The sequence below is a fragment of the Emydura macquarii genome, unplaced genomic scaffold, assembly GCF_026122565.2.
Source record: "Emydura macquarii macquarii isolate MOO-44397 ecotype Brisbane River unplaced genomic scaffold, CSIRO-AGI_Emac_v2 contig_1253, whole genome shotgun sequence".
Taxonomy (NCBI): Eukaryota; Metazoa; Chordata; order Testudines; family Chelidae; genus Emydura; species Emydura macquarii.
In genome coordinates this window covers 40,721,496-40,742,224 of record NW_027131390.1, presented here as the reverse complement: position 1 = coordinate 40,742,224, position 20,729 = coordinate 40,721,496, and the positions used below count along the sequence as shown (strand labels likewise).

Sequence of the window (20,729 nt, the reverse complement as noted above, 5' to 3'; positions counted from 1 at the left end):
TGCCCCACAGGGTATATTTAGTAAAAGTCAGGGACAGGTCAGGGGCTTCCATGAATTTTTGTTTCTTACCCAAGACCTGTCCCTGACTTTTACTAAAAGTATCTGTGACAGAATCTTAACCTTAATCCCAGTTCTTCATTGCCCCACATCTAACACGGTCATGTGCAGCTCTTCAAATCAGAATGGCGATGTTTGCTTAACTCCTGCTTTGCTGAAGTGTGTGACTCCACAAAAGTGCAGGCCAGGGGAGAATTTGGCCTAAAGTCTCTATTCTGGAAGGACATAAAGGTGCTGGTCCTGCAAGAGTTCTCATCTCAGGGAGCAGAAGTGCCAGGTAATAGCAGGATTGAGTCTGTATTTTGATAAACTCTTGAAGGGGCATTTACAAAACAAGTGGGAAATTGGGAAGAGAGATTCTTTGGCCTGGAAGTCCACAAAAGATCCCGTAATAAAACGTGCTGAAGACCTACTCCTACAGTCCTTACACTGACAAAACTCCCACGGATTTCCATGGCGCTCTAAGTAATGATGCTAGGACTGGCCAACCATGATACTAGCATGAAAAATTATGCCTAGAGCTTTTTTAGTTGTATGGATTATATTCTTAGGCTTGCGACATTTACATTCTGCTTTTTAGAATGGGAGCTCTGTGGCTATGTCAGAAATCATTAGCCAATGTAAATACATGATAATATATACATGTATAATACAATGTCTATATTCAGGGTGTGGGGAAGAGAGTGGCAATATATTCTTGAAATAGAACTAAATTGTGCTTTGATGCAGATCAAGATGTTTTTGTAGGCACCTCAGTAGTTGAAGAAAAGGGTGATGGCACTTTCATTTACAGAAGAAACGGCCCCAAGATGAGCATGTGTTTCAGCAACTTGCTGGCTATGCTAATGATCAACTGAAATTGACGTGAGATCCCTCCCTTCTGGAACGCAGAATCCAGCTGCTGCTACGCACATCTCCTCCTCCTCATCTTAACTCCCTCTCCCGTGCCTTCTTCCACAGAAACTCAGGGACAGAGTAGAAAATTAGAAAAAAATCCCCAAGTCAGATAAAAACTTCTTGCTGCAGTTCCTGGCCTCTGTCTCCTTTAGTTTCTCACTTCCTTCCTTTCCATAATTATTAAATGGTAAATTTGAAACTAGCACGATGAAGTTAGCAGACTTTTTGTTCACATTCCTGCTTCAAGTCTGTCTCCTATGGAGAGGGGCGCTGGCTCAACAGACAGAAATAGTCAACAGAGTTGAAACCTTTCAAGGTAAGAATGTCACTTTGTGGTGTACTTTCTTCTCCTCCTCTCTGTGCTGATAGTTTCCTATCATGTTAAAAGCCTGATCTGCCTTCAGATCTGCACGCCTAGTACTTCTGAACAGACTTCTTAGGTTGTTTATACTCTTGTAACTTTAGGTTGCCTGAACTTTTAAAAAAGAGTATTTCAAATTTCTGTTGATTTAGTTGTTCCTTAAGGGTGTGTCAGATATCTGTCTGCTTCCCTCACTCACCTACATTCCAAGTTTATCCTGAAGCAAGTTTTTTCCAGTTATCTTCAGCTCTGCCCCATCTCATATGCTATCATTTTTAGTTGGTATTCAGCACAGAAGGGGAATAGAAACAACTAACATAGAGGATAGCATTCTGGAAACTTCACAAATATTTTATTAGAATTTTATCAAAATCTGTAAATATATTTTCTAGTTTTTTTCCCCTTTATTTGTAAGAGTCTCTTGTATTCCTGTTACAAAAAGAAATTCCTTTGTCATAGGAACTTTTAAAAATTATTATTATCCTGTAAATGGAAACTGTATACAAGATCAAATTTAACACTGCATCTGGACATTATTTTAAATAGTATGATCTATCTGATATTTTATTGGGATGAATTAACTCATCTCTAATTAGATATAGAGCTGAGAAGCCTGGAAAAATCAATCTCTCATTTTAAAAATCACAACAGTAAATGTAAAGAAAAATTTCTGGAAAAAGACATTAAAGCCAATGAGAAAACAATCGATTGAATATATGTTCAGTTTCAATCCAAGCTAGCACAAATGCCATGCAAGTGTGTATGTATAGGTTTGTTGTTTGCAAGCTGCAAACTTTAACTTAGTGTAAGAATTTAACAGTGCAATAGAGATATAGACTGCACATGTACTATAGAAAATTCATTGGCTATATCTCTTGAATATACATGCTTCACTAGGATGCATGGAATATCTTGTAGCAAAACTCGGAGATGCAGCAGCACCATGTTTAAAACTTTCTTTCTGTTTTTGAACAGATTGCCCCGTTGATCTGTTTTTTGTTCTGGATACCTCAGAAAGTGTTGCTTTAAGAGTGAAGCCATTTGGAGCCTTAGTATCACAGGTGAAAGAATTTACCAACCGGTTCATTGACAAGTTAACAGACAGGTAAACGTACTGGATGCTTTTAGTTTTTGTGCACTGCTTATTTTATTTTAATTTGCTATGTGTGTTCATACAAACTAGATTCAACAGGGTAGAAAAAGTGATATCAGTAAGATTGGGACTGTACTTGGGAATTTGTATTTGTTTTGCATTAAGGCTGTCAGGTGGTGATAAATGTATGGTGATAAATGTTTTGTGTATGGCTATCTAACAAATGAAAAGAAAATATCTGCATCAACGAGGAATTTATCTTTGTGAGTTTAACCCTCTCATTCTGTGACCATGGGCTGGAGTAGCTGAATGGAGTATTTTCCTGTCTGAAATGGGAGTTTTCTGTACTTCTGCATCCCCATCTGCAGGTGGCAGAATTCCTTCAGCAATGGTTTGTGCAGACCAGGTTTCATGTCCAATGTGGTTTGTTTTACGTGTTCTCAGAGGCCTCTGGTGGGGGCGTTAATGTCGCTGTTGTGTTTCACAGGGAAAACTATCATCTAGGGTCATTTAAAAAAAATTGATCTTAATCTGAGTGGTTGAAGTAATTCAGGCCTATTTTTAAAATCGAAGCAGGGCCTGGCCTGCCCTTCGCCTTCAGTTTCATGCGCAGTCGCTTGTGATAGTTAGAGATGCTACTTTTGCACCCTGCAGCCCCTCTGCTGTGTGTGTGCCCGGAGAAGTGTGACGCCCTGGATCCGTACCCTGCGAGGGGAGCATGTGTGTGCAGCGGCCCTCTCTCCGCAGGCCTGGAGCAGCACTGTCTCCTCCGGAGGTGCAGGACTTCAGGACGGCATACGAGGTGTGCACCCACCCAGCGTGGTGTGTGCAGCCCCACTCTACTGCAGGGAACGCTCTAGTGGGCTGGCGAGCTTTCCCTTCCTGCGCCTACACACCCTGTTGCTGGATGAGGCTGGCATGATCTCCTTGTTAACAGAGCCGGCCCCTGGGGCCCATGAAGGATAATCTCGGCCTTCATTTATTTAACACAGGCATTTTCTAGCCCGTTTCCTTGCAAGGCTTTTCCTTGAATCCCACAAATCAGCACAGCCTGTCACTCTTGTGGGGAGGAACACGCACTGAGTGGATAGCTCCCATGCTGCAGATCTGCTTGCCTCAGCCATGGCAGTTGCTGTGAGAGCAAGACCCTTCCTCCATGCACCATGCTGTTTGAACAGCAGCAGATATCTTAGATCTCCACCCCTGATTTTAAAATCTCCAGTGATGGAGAGGCCAGCACAACCTTGGGTAAATTGCTGCAATGGTTAATGACCCTCACTGTTAAAAATTGACTCCCTATTTCCAGTCTGAAGTCCTCTAGCTTCAATGCCGAGCCATTGGATCTTGTTCCTCTGCCTACAGAAGAGACTTCTGTTTTCAAAGTTCTCTTCGCCATGTTGATGCTTACAGACTGTGATAAGGTCACCCTTAATCTTCTCTTTGTTAAGCTAAACAGATCTGGTAAAAGAAACAGACCTGGAGTTTGTCATGTTTTCCCAATCCTTTAATGCTTCTTTCCCCCTCATGGCATGAGAGGCAGACCTGAAGGAAAGATCTAGACAGGCAGGACTCTGATGCAGAGGCTGCACCATTATGGAGAATGTCAGTCAGTGGGATGTTGAAGTCAGTGCAATAGTTAGGTAGAGCCGAGAGAGCGGAAGGTATGTACAGATTCTCAGGCTAGGGCTGCTCCACTGCAAGAGACAAAGCCAGAGATATGTGGGGCTGTGGTGGTGGTGAGGGGAGGGATCTGCAGGGGTGGGTGAAGCAGACACTGAAGGTGGGTGTCCCTGATTTCTCTCCAGGTATTACAGGTGTGACCGGAACTTGGTGTGGAACGCCGGCGCTCTGCATTACAGCGATGAGGTCGTGCTGATAAAAGGGCTCAGCCGAATGCCTGCCGGACGGAATGACTTAAAGAGCAGAGTGTCTGGTGTGGCCTATATTGGGAAAGGCACCTATACAGACTGTGCCATGAAGAGAGGGATTGAGGAGCTGCTCATTGGGTGAGTGAAAACAATGCTTCTTGTGTGGTGTCCAAGGAACCCTGAGGAGAAGGAAGGAGGTGGGTTGGGAGAGGGCTTGTTCTCGTTCTGGTGCACAGTCACTCTCTGCTACCTAATACAAGAGCTGGGCACTACAGTCTGGCTTCAACACCGCCCTCACCAGAGGTGCTTCCCCCCTTCACTTCTCTGGGCTCCTTTTCTTTTGCTTTACCCCCCAAAACACTCTGTAAGACCACTGGTGACCCCCAACAGCATTCTGACAATTGACATCCACACAGGATCTGCCCCTCCCCCCTCATTTTTATCTGCGCCTCAGCCTGGCCTCCACTGCTTTGAGCGAAATTTAGTAACTGCATCCGCCGTGGACACAATCTGGTGGCTTTCATTCTAAATGGGTGTAATTAGAGGTGCGATTGATTGTGCCCACAGTTAATTATGTGGAAAAATTGTATCTCTAATACTGAGTAGAGGCTGTTTTTGCAAATGTATGCAAGAACCTAAGAAGGGCCATGCTGGGTCAGACCAAGAGTCCATCCAACCCGGTATCCTGGCTTCTGACAGTAGCCAGTGCTAGGTGCTTCAGAAGGAATGAATAAAACCAGGCAACTTCAAGGCAACTTCGAGTGATCCATCCCTGTGGTCCAGTCCCAGCTTCTGACAATTGGAGGTTTAGGGACACTCAGAGCATGGGGTTGCATCCCTGCCCATCTTGGCTAATAGCTATTGATGGACCCATCCTCCATCAATTTATCTAATTCTTTTTTTGACCCAATTGTATGGCTATCCAAATGTAGCCATAAAGGTGTGGCCGAGCTCATCACACAAGGTTCACCTCCTTGAATATTGCCTAGAGAGCTAACAGGCCACTTCACCTGGAATGGTCCCTTGAAATATGTGTTAACGACTTATACTAAACAATCTGCTCCACCTTGTATTTAGCTGTGACACTGTGAGTACCTTTCCCAGAGCTGAAGAAGAGCTCTGCATCAGCTCGAAAGCTTGTCTCTCTAACCAACAGATGATGGTCCAATAAAAGATATTCCCTCCCCCACCTTGTCTCTCTGAAGAGCTCTCCACATTTCCCACAGGGGATTCCATCTCTTTGTGGAACATGCCTCCTTTTGAAATCCTTCTTCATAAGCCCAGCCCAGCCGCTGTTGCACTCACAAGCCTTTCTCCTGCACCAAAGTAGGCTGCCAGGGGCTGGGGTGATGGCAGCACCTGGCCCGGGCCCGGGTCAGCACTCTGGGGTTGTGGTGGGCATGTGCTAGAGGGGGTGGTAAGTGATAAGACTATCTGCTAACTTTGTCCATTAATATACTGTATTCTTGAGCTATCAGGATAGGATCCTTCCCTCATGCAGCTCAGGGAGGAACCAAGCCCTGTAACCAGCTCAGATGGGATGTGATCAAAATTGTGACACTTGGGTCTCATTGGGCGACACTAAAAAGACTGAATCTGCACCAGTCTTAAGAGCACCTCTTAGTGACATGATCTTCAGTGAGTACGTAGCTTTATATAAGGGAGCAGGCCAGCAGGTCCAAAACCTGTATCTTGGAATAAGAGTGACAGAATTCCTCCAGCCACCCGGACCAGTTCCCCGAGTGGTGCCCCACTTTGCCCACAGTCCAATCAGGACAGGCGAGGTTGAGCGAGAACCCGTGTTTGATGCATAGAGCTTCCTCAGCCTCAGAAGAGAATTAGAAATGGAACCTTACCATGCTTGCAGCAGCTGGGCTGAGTCTGAATGGCGGAAGATATCACTGATTGTCCTGATAATGACCTAGGAGAGTCCCCAGTCATTGCAAATCTGGCAGTGTAGACACAGAGAGCACAAACGTACAGTCGATAGCTACCCTGCCATTGAAGAAGCTAGCTCTCTGAGGCTGGCTGTTGGGTGCCAATTTTCTGAACCAAACTAAAGAGATGGAAGACAGAGAGAACGTTGTCCTTGCCTCCCGGATGAAGGGATTCCCCATCACATGCTTTCCAGGCTGGCCACTGCCACTCTCTAGGTAGCCAGGCCTGGTGAGAGCCTAATGTGAGCCCGAGTTCTCAGTCTTTTGAGGTCACAGGCCTGGTGCTGGCGCTCTGCCCATGTTGATGCAGGCAGGTTGGATTGTGAGCAGTAGAGAAGCACTGAAGATATCCTTTTAGGGAGACCTGTGGTCTCAGGGCCATGAATTGCCATTGCAAGGTAGCTGTGGGATAAGTCAAGCATAAATGGCCCAGATTGGACAGCTGACAAAGCCACTCCCATATCCCTTCCACCACGTGACTTTCCGCACAAGGGCTGATTCTGATTCCTAGCCATGAGAAGGGTCACAAAGGAAGGGACGAAGTTCTACATGCGGACAAGAGCCCTGCATACAGATTCCTGGCCCAGTGTTGCTAATCATCATGATTGGTGTTTTGCTTAAAGCCCCAGCTCCTGGAATCAGGTGATGAGGTGAGAATCTGTTGTTTACAAAAAGCAAGTTTCTAGCTCTTCTGGTGTCAGGAAAAAGCTTGAAAAATGACTCTTAAAGGCTCAAAAACCAGAAGGTAAATCAACAGAGGGCAAGGATGATTCTTTTTTTAGTCTGTCTTGCTTTGAAAGCCACTCTCACCATTTGGGGGGCCCGACTCCTGATTTCTCAACACTGGGATTTGGCAGTGCTGCTAGCACTTTGGAAGGATTCTGATGTTTCCTAAGAATAATCAGAGTTTGACTAGAAATCACCAACAAAGCCAATGTCAATTTGGGCCTGTTTAACTCTCCCTGAAGACATTAGGCACGTTGCCTTGTATCCAATGGGTGTTGGATGGCGTAGTTTGTCAACAGCAGTCACAAGACATTCCCAACAGAAACTGACATATGTAGCTGCATCTCTAACTTGTCAGAAGACTCTGAGACTTTCCTCTAGTCATTTCCTGCTTTCTCCTAATGTCAGATCCAATCCAGGCATTTGCAAGCCCAATTCAGTGTGGAAGCAGAGGAGCCATTTCCCAGCAACGCCCACCAATTAGGTCTCAGGACTCCAGTTGCAGAGTGGGTGTGTCTCATGGGAATTGTTTGTGGGTAGGCCAAAGTGGAGCAGGATTCCCAGATACCAGTGAATCGGGTTTATATTATGACGTGCTGCTTATGATAAGCGAGGCTTGAGACTGTGTGTGTGTTCAGCGACAGGTCAGACAGATAATGTGCGCTTTCCTTCCTAGTTCAGTATGCTTCTGAGCATGCAGTTTAACACGTCTTATCACTCAGGCAGGAAATCTTAATTCTCATATATGCAGCCGGAAGCAATGCCTCTTGTGTTGTGACAAGAAAAGCTCAGCTTTATGTCACAGGCCCTAACAGATGCCCTTTCTCCATGTGTTAGTGTGTACAGCTTAATGCCCATACTGCTGGGATGCTTCTTTTTTCCACTAGACTGATAGAATCCATCCTGGTGTTTTTGACACTGCACTCCCCAGCAAAAGGCTTTTCATTCTCTACAGTGATTAGAGCAGTGCCCTGTCGGAGAGATTGCTCTGTCCAAACCACCTTCCCTTCCAGACTGGTTCAAAAGTTAATCAGCTTGGCCTGGAATTGCAAGTGGTCCACTGATCTTTCTCCTCTGTGTCCATTAACTCTAAGGGTTTCCTTTTGGGAGTTAAGCTGCTGTCTACACAGACATTACCTGTGGATCCGAATTTAGCGATACCGTACTGTGTACTTAGATGGTTTGGGGATTAAATTATGAGCATTGTGTTTCTTTTGGAAATGCAGTGTATACGCGCTTTGTAAATAATTATGAATAATGTTTGCTTTGTCTTGCTGCTTCTGCTTCCTGCTGCAGAGTGATACGAAAAGGGAAAGATCTGGCTCTGTGTGTTGTGTTGGTTTAAATTTCAATTTCTCAGTATAGAAATATCCTGGGACATAATATTAAACCATCGCCCAAAAAAACGATTTTGTTTTGAATTCAGGTTGCAGGATAAGTAAGGTTCAGGTTAAGGCAATTAAAACAGCCCTACAAATTGAGACAACATTGTAAATCTAGGTTTTTGCAAACTCTTAGCCCAAATGTCCCCACCCCTTTGTATTATTTGTATAGTACGGGACGTTGTTGGTGGGGTGCAAATACTATGCTTACTGGGAGCTCTTCACTGGCAATGAAAGACTTCAGAGGAATCCAATTTGTGATATAATTGGAAGACATCCATGTTAAAGGCTGATAAATTGTTATTGTCCTAAAAAACGAGGCAAATATTTTCTAAAGAAAAGGAAACTGCAGAAAAACACGATGAACAGTTCCCCTGGAGTGTCACCATCAGCATAATCAGGCTGATATGCCAAGCGTTTGAACTCTGCTAGTGCCACATACCTGCAGACCATTAATCCTTCTGTCATGAATGCAGCAATGTCACACAAACAGGGGGTTTATAAACAATGCGGTAATGCTATGAAATATGGCAAGCCTAGCTGGGGTCAGAATAGAAGTGGGGGCAAGCATCAAAGTGACACATTTTCAGCTCAATATTTTGAATCGTTACAGTGGCTCCCATCAGAAGGAGAATAAATACCTGATTGTGGTGACAGATGGACACCCCTTGGAAGGGTACAAAGAACCTTGTGGAGGACTGGAAGATGCGGCCAATGAAGCAAAGCATCTGGGGATCAAAGTGTTCTCCATTGCCATTTCTCCTGACCATCTGGTATGAATTGCTCAAATGTGGCCCTCATTATAGGATTAGTATTTCATAGTTGGAGCTGAAGGGAATGAAACTAGAAACAGCATATTATTTAGTGGGTTCAATTAATCCTGTCTTTGGTGCAGAAGGTCCCATGACGTACAAGAATTCCAGGGGAAAAAAATAGCTAGAAATAGTGACAGTGGAGCTATGCCAGTTTACACTAGCTGACAATCTGGTCCAATGCCTTTAATTAACAGAGATGGTCCCCAAACAAACTCCTGAGTCTGACATCCACACCTCAGCTCTGGGGAAGCATGGATTCATCTCCATCACTGAATTTTATGGTTGATCCTATCTCTATGGTCAGCTGAGCAAAAGCCTTAGAGACCAACAGGCCTAGACACTGAGATGAAATTGCATTGAGGTGTGACACTTTCTGAAATCATGTTATGGAAGATGGCAGCTTGACACAAGAGACAGGCAGACACTGCAGTGACTTTTAGCTTGCTATCCTTGAGCCAAGCTAGCGTGAGTCTGTCTCCCCATGCTGGGAGGCTTGCTCCTGACTGCAGTGTCACGTACGCAAAACGATTTAAAGCTGATCAAGCATGTTTGGCTGAGGGGTCCTCCTAAAAGTGGGAGGAGATTCAAGGCCCAGGGAAAAGTTCAGCTGGCTTTCTAAATGCCAAGAACATGGCATTGCCACTTGAATGTCTCACCCCTTCCCCAAGTACTACCTTAAGTCTGGATAATACTGTCATATTCCCAGGACAGATGATGCAGCTCCAGAAACATTGGTTCCTTTGCACCAGAGGCCATTTCTAGATTCTGTAGCTTGCAAGGGTAGCACTTGCAGGAATCACGTCAAGTCCTGTTACTTGAGTTAATCAAGGTTGGAAGGGCGCCTCGGAAGGTGTCAAAGTTCCTGACTTCCTTTGAGTCCAACCTGGCTGCTTTGTTGTTGTTTTACCCCAGGAGCCCAGGCTAAGTGTTATTGCCACAGACAAAAGCTATCGTCGCAACTTCACCGCAACCAGTCTTGTACAGTTTCCAGTAGATACTGACAGTACAATTGAAACCATCATAGATATGATTGTGAGTATTCTCTTGCTCTTCACCTCCATTCCTCCTGCCCTCCCGCCCATCCAACCCAGCCCACCACTGCTTGGCATTCGGCTACGCTATTCTGAAGGAGCTCATCAAATGGTTTTGTTGGTTTTTTTATATTTCAGAAAAAGAATGTGGAACAACTGGTGAGTCTTGCGTTTTCGTGTTTCTCCGTGCTTCTCACATGTGTAGCGGGGGCACATTGCCCTTTCCATCTGGAAGCGTTCCCTTCCTAAACCACTCTCTCTCGCTGTCTGAACCAAGCTGGGTCTCCTGTGAGCCTCAACGAAAGGCAGCGCTTGTTCTCACACAGTGAGCCCAGAGCCAGGGATGCTCGGCTGCCATATATCCCAAGGGCAGTAAAGGGACGCAGTGTGACTCTTCCCTTCCAGGCAGTAGGGAATAAACTATGCCAGGCCTGGTGAGCTGCCTCTGAGCCTTTCCTGCTTTCCAGCCCCCCCAGGAATATCCTGAGCTCTGGTGGCTGCATGGACATGCTATGCAGAGTTCGGCTCTTGGGGGGAGTGCATGTACAGCTCTTCTTACTCCTGCTGGCAAAAAGTATAGCATGTGCTCTCCTAGCATTTGCTGCCAGCTGTTAGTGAGTCCCCAGCGAGGTGGCCTCTGGCTACACACCCAAACCTACATTTCTGTGCCACCTAGGGTCAGTGACTGAACATCCTGGGGGGAGAGGGGGGAGGTATTTTTGGGTATCTTCTTATCACCTCGGAATAACCTGGCCTCCCCACATAGGGAGAATGGTTAGGCTGCAGCCTCTTCATACTCTTTTTGACCTCCATAAAGCGTAAGTCGCTGTCCAGTGCTCTCTGTCTGGACACTGAAGGGCCGCTCTGGGTTGATGGCAGTTCATGGTGGGGAGGCGATAATTTGATGTTTCACTTGCTGCCCGGCTGTGGGGTTTGTTACCTGAGGCAGCCCAGCCCTCCCACGTCTCTAATATTGTGCTTTCTCCTTCTCTCCGGACAGTGCTGCTCCTTTGAATGCCAGGTGAGTGGGGCGCTACTGGCCCTCCATTGGCTCTCCCTGAATTCCCCTTTCACCATGCTTGTGCCTGTGCCCTGGGCTAATCATTACACGTTTATTGCAGCCTCCGAGGGGGCCTGTGGGACCGCGTGGTGACCCGGGATATGAGGTTAGTAAATAAACGCACCCAGCAGCTGCCCAGCCACGTGAGTGAGGCTGAGATGGGCTACGCCAGAGCAGAGATGCCGCTGGAGGATAGTGGGGAGGCCACTGGGCAGGGATATGCATGGCATCATCGCCGTCTAGCTCCACGCGCTTTGTGCTCTGCCCCGCCACTTTCCAGAGCAAGGCTGCCTTGGTCAAGAAAATCTAAGATGAAGGATCTAAGCAGAGAATAAGCTCTGTGACTTTAACTCCATGCCCCTTGGTTAGCTCCCTGAAAGTTACTAACCTTCCGCAAGAATTGCTGCTGTCTGACAGCTTACAAGCCAGCCTTCCCTCAAGGTCATTGCCCAGCCCTCTCTTAGCCCCACAGCACCGCTGCATTCTCCAGCCAGGAAGAGCAGGGCTCCTACCCACATGCTGTTCCCACTCCCAAATGCCAGTAGTGGGCTGTGCCAGGCCACGCCTCTCTTTCCATCTGGCATCAGAGTCTTGTGACATCCCCCTTCTTCTCCCCAGGGTCAGGGGGAAGCACTGCTGCTGGGCCCCCACCCCAGCCAGGCTGCCAGCAGTGGGGAGTGGAAGAGGAAGACAGTGCTAAAGCAACCAAGGGGGACAAGTATGGGCAGAGCAGGGCTCGCATCACTGCCTTGCTTTCCTGCACTTTAGGAGACTCAGGGTGGGGGTGGCCTTCTAGTGAATACCAGTGGGGCAAGCCCCGTGTATCCTGGGCTTCTCCTAAGCCACAGAGACACTGTGACTCTGGCACCCCTTCCCCACGATCACTTAGCTGTAAGCCCCTGGTTTCTACTTCACAAGGAGCAGAAGTCAGACTTACCGACCAGTCACTGCCTGCAGGAAAGTCAGCACCATGTTTGCTTTTCTCCAATCGCCCTGTGGGCGGCGTGGGAGAAGATGCATGAGATTGGGAAATAAGGAACCAGCCATGGGGAGAGCATGAGCAAAATCCTTTGAGCCCCTGGGCTACAATTTCTAATTTGCGAGGTGCAATGCACTGCTCTCTTTCAGTAGCTCTAGAGAGGTAGTGAGCTTGTTTGCCTGTAGGTATCATTTTTTATGAATCAGGGAGCTCCTTGATGGCAAGCAGCTTGTCGAAGACACAAAGCAAGTGAAGTCATTGGCTCCTTGACAGTCAGACTAGAAACACATCCAGCTGATCATAAACATTAAGCTAATGAAAATGAGAATGCCGGGGTTGCTTGTCCATGGGGTAGAGTCACTCCAGGGAGTTGCGTTGGGGATGAATTTGGATCACAGGATCTTATAAAGCTACAAATGAATAGAGACTGTGTTCTGCATTGATGAATATTCTGTCTTTCAGGGAGAAAGAGGAAAGCCAGGTCTTCCCGGTGAGAAAGGAGATGCTGGAGAGCCAGTAAGTGGGGGGAAGACACACAGCACTTTGATGGGAGATTGCATGGGAAGCTACACTTTGACCCTTAATGGCTCATGTGAAATGCTCTAGAGCCTCTTGGCCAGCACTCTTCTTGCTGGGCCAACCTGGAAGAAAACCAAAGTAGCCAAATAAATATAAAAGTGATGGGCTGGGAATAACAGACTTTTCCACAGCCGATGGGGTCAATCAACAAACAAATCCAAGGCACTTCAGAGTCTAAAAGCCCTGATGGTTCTGAGTGTGAGCAGAGATCAGCTTGAAGGATGACTCAATGTTTTCAGTAGCAGCTGCCCCAAATTGCCTTCATTTCAGATTTTCTTAAGGGCTGGAGGGGATTTCCATAGGCAGGTTTATGTCTGGCTCCCATGCTAGTCACACAAGAACAGTGCAGTGCAGAGGGGAAAAGTAAGCCGGTAGCGACATCAGATTGATTACAAGAGAATAGTAGACCGGCCAGTGCGGGCTGTCTCCCTTCCCATCCCAGTCAGGGACACACTGTTTCCTTGGGACACTGTGATAATGATGCTGAGGGTGATGATAATAGCCTGAGGTTGTCTCAGAGAAGACCTGCATTTCCTTACTGCAAACCTGTAGCCACCCAACCTCTGAGTCCCAAACCCAAAATAGCCCATTTTCCTAAAGGGTATTTCTCTGACTCACCCATCCCAGCGGCGCCCACCTTACTGTATATCTTGGGCTCTGATGCTCTTCCCTAGTATAAACAGGGCAGTGTTACAGGGAGGTGTTTAGTAAATAATCTGCTAGTAGTAGGAGGAAAACATCATTTTTCCTCCTCCCTTTTTTTTAGACACATTTATTTCTGGAGGTATATTTCTCCCACACCCATAAGTGCACAGTCAGCTTGTGTGTTTTCAGCTTGGAAAACCTGTGATTATATGTTCTTCTTAGTGTTTTTCCCCCCCTAGACTTAACTTTTGTCCCAAATAACACCTCTTGCAGCTCTCAATATCCCCAGACCTGGAAAGGACCCAATTTTCAGATATTTATATTGAGAGGTTCAGGGGGATGAATGCTTCCTTACCTTTCCAAGGAAACTATTAAGTTTCCTGTAACTTCCTGAGATGATTAGATGCTTGCATCATACATGTTGATGAGTTACTCCCTGTGTATTTGTATGTGAAGAGGAATTGCTCTGCGTGACCCACTGTAAAGTTTGAATCTGAAACCCAGCCGCAAAGTTTGCACTGAAATACCCAGGGTTGATATGGCAGAAATAAATCAATTTGTTTTAATTTTCCTTTGAATTTGCTGATAAGGTTTGATCCCAGATGTAGGAAAGTAGGTGTTAGGCAGGCGATGAAAAGTGCAGCTCAAATGAATGAAGTTCTGAAGTGGACAGAGATATTTCGGGAACATGATTTTTGGTATGGGGTTTTTTGTTGAATTCATTTTAAAACAGAGAAATCCGTCATAAACAGGGAGAGCTGGAATACCATCCTCCCCTTACATGTGCATAGCCTGCTGCTGAAAAGGAGGGGTTATGGCTATGAAGATTCCCTGCTTTAAATATTCTAATGGGTTGGGGTTTTGTACCCTAGGGCAAGCAAGGTGACCTGGGACCCATCGGCTACCAGGGGATGAAGGTATGTACAATTTCCTTTGTGGTCTATTGGAGGATGATGACTAGTAGTAGTATTGCCATGGCATCTTAGAGCTGTGTTTTGATGCCCACTTCATTGTCTTATTTTAATTGTTTTCTTTCCTTTGTTGTTTAGGGAGAAAAAGGCACTCGTGGCGAAAAGGTGAGTGTGGTGTGTGGCGTGCTGTCAGTGGCCCTCGTCCACCTGGTGGTTTTGCTGGAGTGACTATTTTCTCCACACAGTCTCCTGTGACAACATCTCCTCCCCAGAGTAATTTGGCAGCATGTGCTAGGCTTTCTCTTGGAGATTAGAACATGGCCTCCTCCACTGCCACCGCCAACACCATCAGCTACATTTACCTACCTTTGTGTTCTTTTATCAGCTTAGTGAGTCATCGGTTGCTTCGCATACAGCCACATCCACACACACAGTAGTAGGTCATTGGTTTCCCCTCATGACACTCCCACCGGAAGAGCTTACCACAGGTGTGTAGAGAAGCAGGCTTTTCCTAGTATTATGGCAAGGTAAGCCCGGAGGACAGACACTCTAGGACTCCATACCAAGAAGTCAGGATGGACTGGGGCTCAGAGAGTTGTTGTCAACATCGATGAGCCTTTTCATGAATTTTCAAACCCAACATGCTAGGCGTTTGCCTACCCACAATTTCTGCCCTTTTCTCTGGTGCCCTACTCGGAACTGCATGTTATCCAGGCAGTTGAGACAGAGACAAAGGGCTATGGACAGGTGTCGGGGTATACACCAGAGTGAAGTGTTACTTTGAAATCGCCAGTTCCCTGCCAGTGTAAGTTTTTCCTTCCTCCCCTGAGTGAGGGGCGGAGGAAAATCCTGCCTCCTTTCCTAAGGAAGAGACTGGTAGATTTTGAACGGGAGCCTACATCTCATGTCTCCTGCCCTCCCCGGGTCAGCTGATCAGTTGTGACAGCCCTGGCCAAGCCAATGCTCAGCTCGCACACGGCAGTGACCTGATCGTGACCCGTCTGCTGTCACTAACCTCTCCTCTCCTTTCCTGGACAGGGCTCGCGAGGATCCAAAGGAGCCAAGGTCAGCCGCTGGGATTTTCCTATTCTTTGATTGGCTCTGGTGGGGCGGGGAGGGTGCCGGAAAATGGCTTCTACACTCTTCTCTTGTTTCTCTCTTCCCAGGGGGAGAAGGGCAAGCGTGGCACTGACGGCATTGACGGCCAGAAGGTGAGTCTTTTGTGCTTATGGGCACAGCCTGCTGGGTGTGCTGTCTCTGTACGCTGGTTACCCTAGAGACAGCTGTGGGCCACGAGCTTGACGCAGGAAGAACATGCAGTCGGGCCAGGAGGCTGTTTCACTCCAGGGCAGTTTGGGCTCCCCGTGCCCTTGGGGTGCGGGTTCTGGTATAGGGTAATCAGGCACTGGGTGCAGGACCAGTCACTGACCTTAAGACCTGGGTAAAGCCATACAGCTACTGGGATGGGAGCAGGCAGGGAAGGAGAAAGGTGAGGCTACTGTCCAGGCCTGGCCCCTCCTCTCCCCCGCTACCCCCAGGACAGCACAGGTCCCCTAGGAAGAAATCTGTCCTGAATCCAGCTGGGGATCCAATCGGGGGTTAATGCTCCATGCGCCGAGGGCTCCTTTCCGTGCCAGTCACTAGATCTCACAGGCCTTCCCAGTGTAGCCAGTTACCAGCACTGTGTAGCCATCACTGCTGTGTCTGGGCACGCTGTGTAAGGTGAATTCAGCAGCTCAGTGGGGTGTGCCCCCTGGCTGGCTGCCATTCCTCAGCTCCCACCCCTGGTGTGGGGCTGGAGCCCTCTCCTGCTGACTTCGAGGGGGTAGGAGTTCCCCCAGTAATCCCTCCAGCACCGCCACCCCCAGGAACCCCCAGCTTTATCAGAAACCCTCACCTGCTCCTGCACTGCCCTGGCATTCCTTCCCTCCAGTGAGGAGAGGGGCTGGCAGCCAGGACTCGGGCAAGGGATTCCCACCCAGTCCTCCAGTCAGCCACCGCCCCTCCGTGCAGCCCCTCAGCTCTCAGAGCTCGAGTGGGAAGCTGCTGGTCTGTGGAGCGCGCCTCCGCAGCGCCTACTGCCAGTGCCTTCATGTCCCAGGGGTGCTGCCTGCTCACGCAGCGTGATAATCATTGCTGGCCTTTTCCTTTCCTGACAGGGGGAGAGTGGATTCTCTGGATTGCCAGGCTGCAAGGGGTCGCCAGGATTTGATGTACGTACTTGGCTGGTTTGCTTTTCGTTACACTAACCAGCACAATGTGACGGGAAGAGGGGTGGTGCTCAGAGCTGGAAGTCAGGCAGACTGGCAGCTAGGCAAAGAGAATCTCAAAGCATGGGGCCTCTTGGAAACAGGGAGCTGTCACAGGCAGAGGCAGTGGCATGCATGACGGCATTACTCAGCGCAGGCGTGGAACGTGTGTGCTGTCTTCAGAGAGCAGAAAAAGGGCTTTGTTGCTTTTCCCCCTTACGTTGTGACTCTAATTTGCTGGGTATGGATTTGTGGTAGTTAGCCATATTTGTGTACTAGCTCTGGATGTCACAGTCAGAGCACCGGTAAAAATGGACTCATTTAAGATCATATTTGATAGAGTAAGCTGAGATTTTTTTATAAGCATGAAAGCCCGGAAATACCCTGGTCAGACAACAAAACCTACCTGTCTGCAATAAAATCTTCTCTAGAGAGAGCAAGGAAGTCTAGCACAGGGCTAGTCTGCAGCTAACCATGCAAGAGCAAGGAACGACAGAGAAATGCCTAGTGTTGATTGGGTCTCCAGTGCCAGTCCAGCTTTCTCCAGAGCACAAGTCAGACATCTGCAATTCAGAGTTACAAGGGAAATATTTTACAAGATAGCAAAAAATACTGGCTCAGCCAAGCTGCTGGGCTTTACTGATGGGGGCAGAACTCCTGCCAAGCTTTGTAATGCAGTTAAGAGTTGATTATCTCAGCTGCAATGGCCATCATTACAATCACTACAGTTTTGAATTTGTAGATAATTAACATTACTAATTCCCTCAATATTTGTGGTGTTCTGGACAGCATAGTAATGATTATATAGGAAATTTCATGAGTAACATGGTTTTCTAGGGTGATTTTAGCAGCTCTTCACCTGTAGGTCCAAGTTGTGTGGCTTTTTGTTTTTGTTTTCTAAACCATTATAAAGAGGCGACTCTGCAAACTACTTTGGGTGAAATCCTGGCTCCACTGAAGCTGGTGGCAAAACTTTCATTGACTTCAACGTTGCCATAGTTCATCCTTTGTATTTTTGTGAAAATGTGGTTTCCTCATGGTGAAAACCTTTTTAGCACAGTGTGGCTTTAAAGAATTAATGTGGGGTATAAGTCTGTCCAGGGATTATCTCTGCTGTTCATCACCACGGCGTCCAAGTGGTTGGTCAACATTTTCAAATTGACTGCTACACAGAAATAGTCAAGCTAATCCTTTGATTAATAAGGGAGCCCCCAAAAGAGATGATTCAATCTAGCTACACTGTGTACACGAGTGTTTTCTTCCTAGCTGAACACCTTGTGCTCTGATGGGAAATTTTAAAATGTCTGAGGTGCTAAGAAGAGTAATTTTATTAAAACAAAACTTTCAAAACCTCAGGCCTTATTAGTCCAAAGTGCAAATTTTGTGCCTTGAATTTTCAGGTTACATCATTTGTCCCTTGGGGGGTTGTTATTTCACACCCACTTGTCTACTTTTCTAGGAAGGGTGTTTCAGTATGTGATATCTTTTTGTTTTCTATATTTTAAATGTGAGAATTCACCCATGAGATATAATCCAAAACAAAATTAAAACACTTCTTTTTATACATACCCCATTTGGTGGCACTTCATACAATGCAGTTTCATTGGTGTACAGGCAGATTAAATAATTAAAGGAAATCTTAAAATTAAATTAAAATTATAGTTCCACTAACAAATGCTTGGGAAATTTTCAAGTCAGAAACAGTGTAACTAAGGCAGATCTTGATTCCCTCTTGTATTTTGTATATGGGTCACCTAAAGAATATTGATCACAAGGGGTGGGTAGTGTATACATTTCATTTGATGGACCCACATTATTATAGCCTTTGCCTATTCATTCTGCAAAGCTATCTCAGTCTATTAACTTTTCCATTTGCCAGAGGTCATATGATCCGTTATTTCCCACCTGTTCATGGCACAGCACATTCTGCTGTATTGTGTTAATACAACATTCAAATATAAACATTACCGCTATAATCCATCTGTGAGGATCAAAGTTGTTTTGCATTTAATTTTTTTTCATTTCAAAAGCAAGTCAAGGTTTACAGCATTTTATAATAAGACAGTGTCGGAATGTGACTCTCACAAGAATACTTCAAACTTCCTCAAGCCCTGTGTTTCTGATTAGTTTACTTATTTAGAGTCTTTATTTTTATTTAGAGTCACCAGAATGTGATAGGCTATTTAGTGATGCTTGAGACATTTGATATTTTGCATATGTTGACAATAGCCTGGTTTTTAATAGGGATTACAAGGCCCTCCTGGACCTAAGGGAGATCCTGGTTCTTATGGAGTCAAAGGAGCAAAGGTGAGCCATGAGTCACACGCGGTATTAAATCAGTCGTGATATAACTCCAGCTTCCCTTTGTCAGTGGTAAGGGGGCTGCAGGGCACTCTTAGCTGTGCCCCTGCTAACTGTTAATGCCATGATGAAGTTAGAAGCCAGGACGATACACGTACAATCCAGGCGGAGGGAACTGGCAATCATGCGTCTATTAACAGTAGTTGGGTGATACTGACTTTGTTTTCTGCCTGCCACCTGGAAAGGAGATTTCATTGTTTAACAGAGTGTGATGTGTGATTGATTCTTGTTAAAGTTTCCTTGGCAAGCAAAGCTGTGTACCAAAGCGAATAACATTGCTCCAACTCCTACTTCATTCAATTCAGCTTGCAGGGCTAACTTGGGGTATAACTTGGGTTGAGGTCAGTTGAGTCAGGTTGAGTCAGGGGAACTCAGCGTCTCTCAGGACCAGACCTGTGATATCCAGCGCTTTTCTCTCTCCAGGGATAGGAAAAGCAAATGGTCTCCATTTTGCTATTGACCTTTTCCCCTCCATTGATCCTGAAATTTCATTATCTTTAATGGATAAACTTAAACACCCTGCCACAGCCTACTTTTCTGTGTATTCATTGGTGTCACCATGGTGGAGGTCTGGAAACCAGTGAGTCTAGCAGCTGAATGTTATGACACCTGGTACAACAATGAGCCACAGTGTTAAAAAGCACACCCATCCCGGCAGCCCCAATGGTGAGCCTTTTCGGTCAGCTAGCAAACAAGACACTCCTTGGTCGAGCAGCCTTGGAAATGGGGCTAAGGAGAGCTCACTTGTTCATCCATCACCACCGTCCTCGCGCGGGGCTACTCAGTACAGCATGCTGAAGTGTACAAGTCACTGGTCAACAACAAAAGTGTTGTTAGTGGTTCAGCACGGCCCTTCGGTTTAAAAAACAGAAATGCTTCCCAGCAGATGAATGTGCAGCTGCGAACACCATTGGGTTTTGTCCAAATAAAGGGGGTGTAATTTTGAAGCCCTGATATTGTAGTTATCCCAGGGCTCTCAGTGTTCCTAGCAAAATTTTCCCAAGCACATGCTGAGCTGTTCGTGATGCAGCTTGGAGGGTCGTCTCAGAGCTTCCTTTAATGGAATGCCTACAGCAGGGCAAAATGTGCCAGGCTGCTCGTCTGGTATGTGGTAGTGTAATGCTGCAGTGTTTTTCATGAAGGTTAGTCCCCAGATCTGAATAGTTGTGTGAATGTGGAGCCAACTGCTAAAAAGAGAAGAGGCGTTTTTAGAAGACTGATTTATGATTTTGGGCACTGGAGTCAGAATACATGGCCCACTATGACGCATCACTTCCTCTGTTAGTGTTATCAATTCCTTCACCGCTTTCCAAGTGACCCTGGAGAGTAGAAGAGTGTGGAGAACAGTTCAGAATACACACAAACAATCCCAGGATGCTTAGGGGCAGAGCAAAATGGATGCAGGGATGCAGAAGCCTCTTGGTTTTATAAAACCACCTCCTCATCTTTAAGAGACCTTCTTCCTCTGAGATGTATAAACCCGGCCCCTTTGTAGCCTTGACTACAGATGGCTCAAAGTGGAGCATTCCCTTTGACATCAGCAGCATTGAAGGGGGTTGAATGGTGAGCTTGAGTCCCTGTCATGTGTGCGGGGAGTGCCCTAATGATCTATTACCCAGGGATGAGCTTTCTGTGGCAAATAAAAAACATAGGTCTGACACTTGAAGGAAAAATGGCTTTTGGTAAGAGCTGGGAACTGGGTTGGGTTGCTTAAAGTTAGATGTGACTAAAATCCATGCTTCAAGATGGGCCCAGTTTGAGCTGGGAATGTTGCTTTG

The 20,729-nt window shown here is 46.5% G+C and overlaps 1 protein-coding gene across 1 annotated transcript in view; it reads left to right on the top strand.

The window, feature by feature from the left end:
- The first annotated feature begins 1,020 nt into the window (after positions 1 to 1,020).
- Positions 1,021 to 20,729, top strand: part of COL6A1 (collagen type VI alpha 1 chain) — a 61,854-nt gene continuing 42,145 nt past the window's right edge. Inside the window, exons 1-15 of the mRNA XM_067548584.1 lie at positions 1,021 to 1,270; positions 2,291 to 2,420; positions 4,214 to 4,414; positions 8,935 to 9,094; positions 10,049 to 10,168; positions 10,306 to 10,326; positions 11,168 to 11,188; positions 11,289 to 11,333; positions 12,669 to 12,722; positions 14,303 to 14,347; positions 14,480 to 14,506; positions 15,380 to 15,406; positions 15,508 to 15,552; positions 16,501 to 16,554; positions 18,835 to 18,897. Of these exons, the coding sequence (XP_067404685.1) occupies positions 1,162 to 1,270; positions 2,291 to 2,420; positions 4,214 to 4,414; positions 8,935 to 9,094; positions 10,049 to 10,168; positions 10,306 to 10,326; positions 11,168 to 11,188; positions 11,289 to 11,333; positions 12,669 to 12,722; positions 14,303 to 14,347; positions 14,480 to 14,506; positions 15,380 to 15,406; positions 15,508 to 15,552; positions 16,501 to 16,554; positions 18,835 to 18,897 (1,122 nt within the window). The 5' untranslated portion in view covers positions 1,021 to 1,161. The remainder of the gene's footprint in view (positions 1,271 to 2,290; positions 2,421 to 4,213; positions 4,415 to 8,934; positions 9,095 to 10,048; positions 10,169 to 10,305; positions 10,327 to 11,167; positions 11,189 to 11,288; positions 11,334 to 12,668; positions 12,723 to 14,302; positions 14,348 to 14,479; positions 14,507 to 15,379; positions 15,407 to 15,507; positions 15,553 to 16,500; positions 16,555 to 18,834; positions 18,898 to 20,729) is intronic.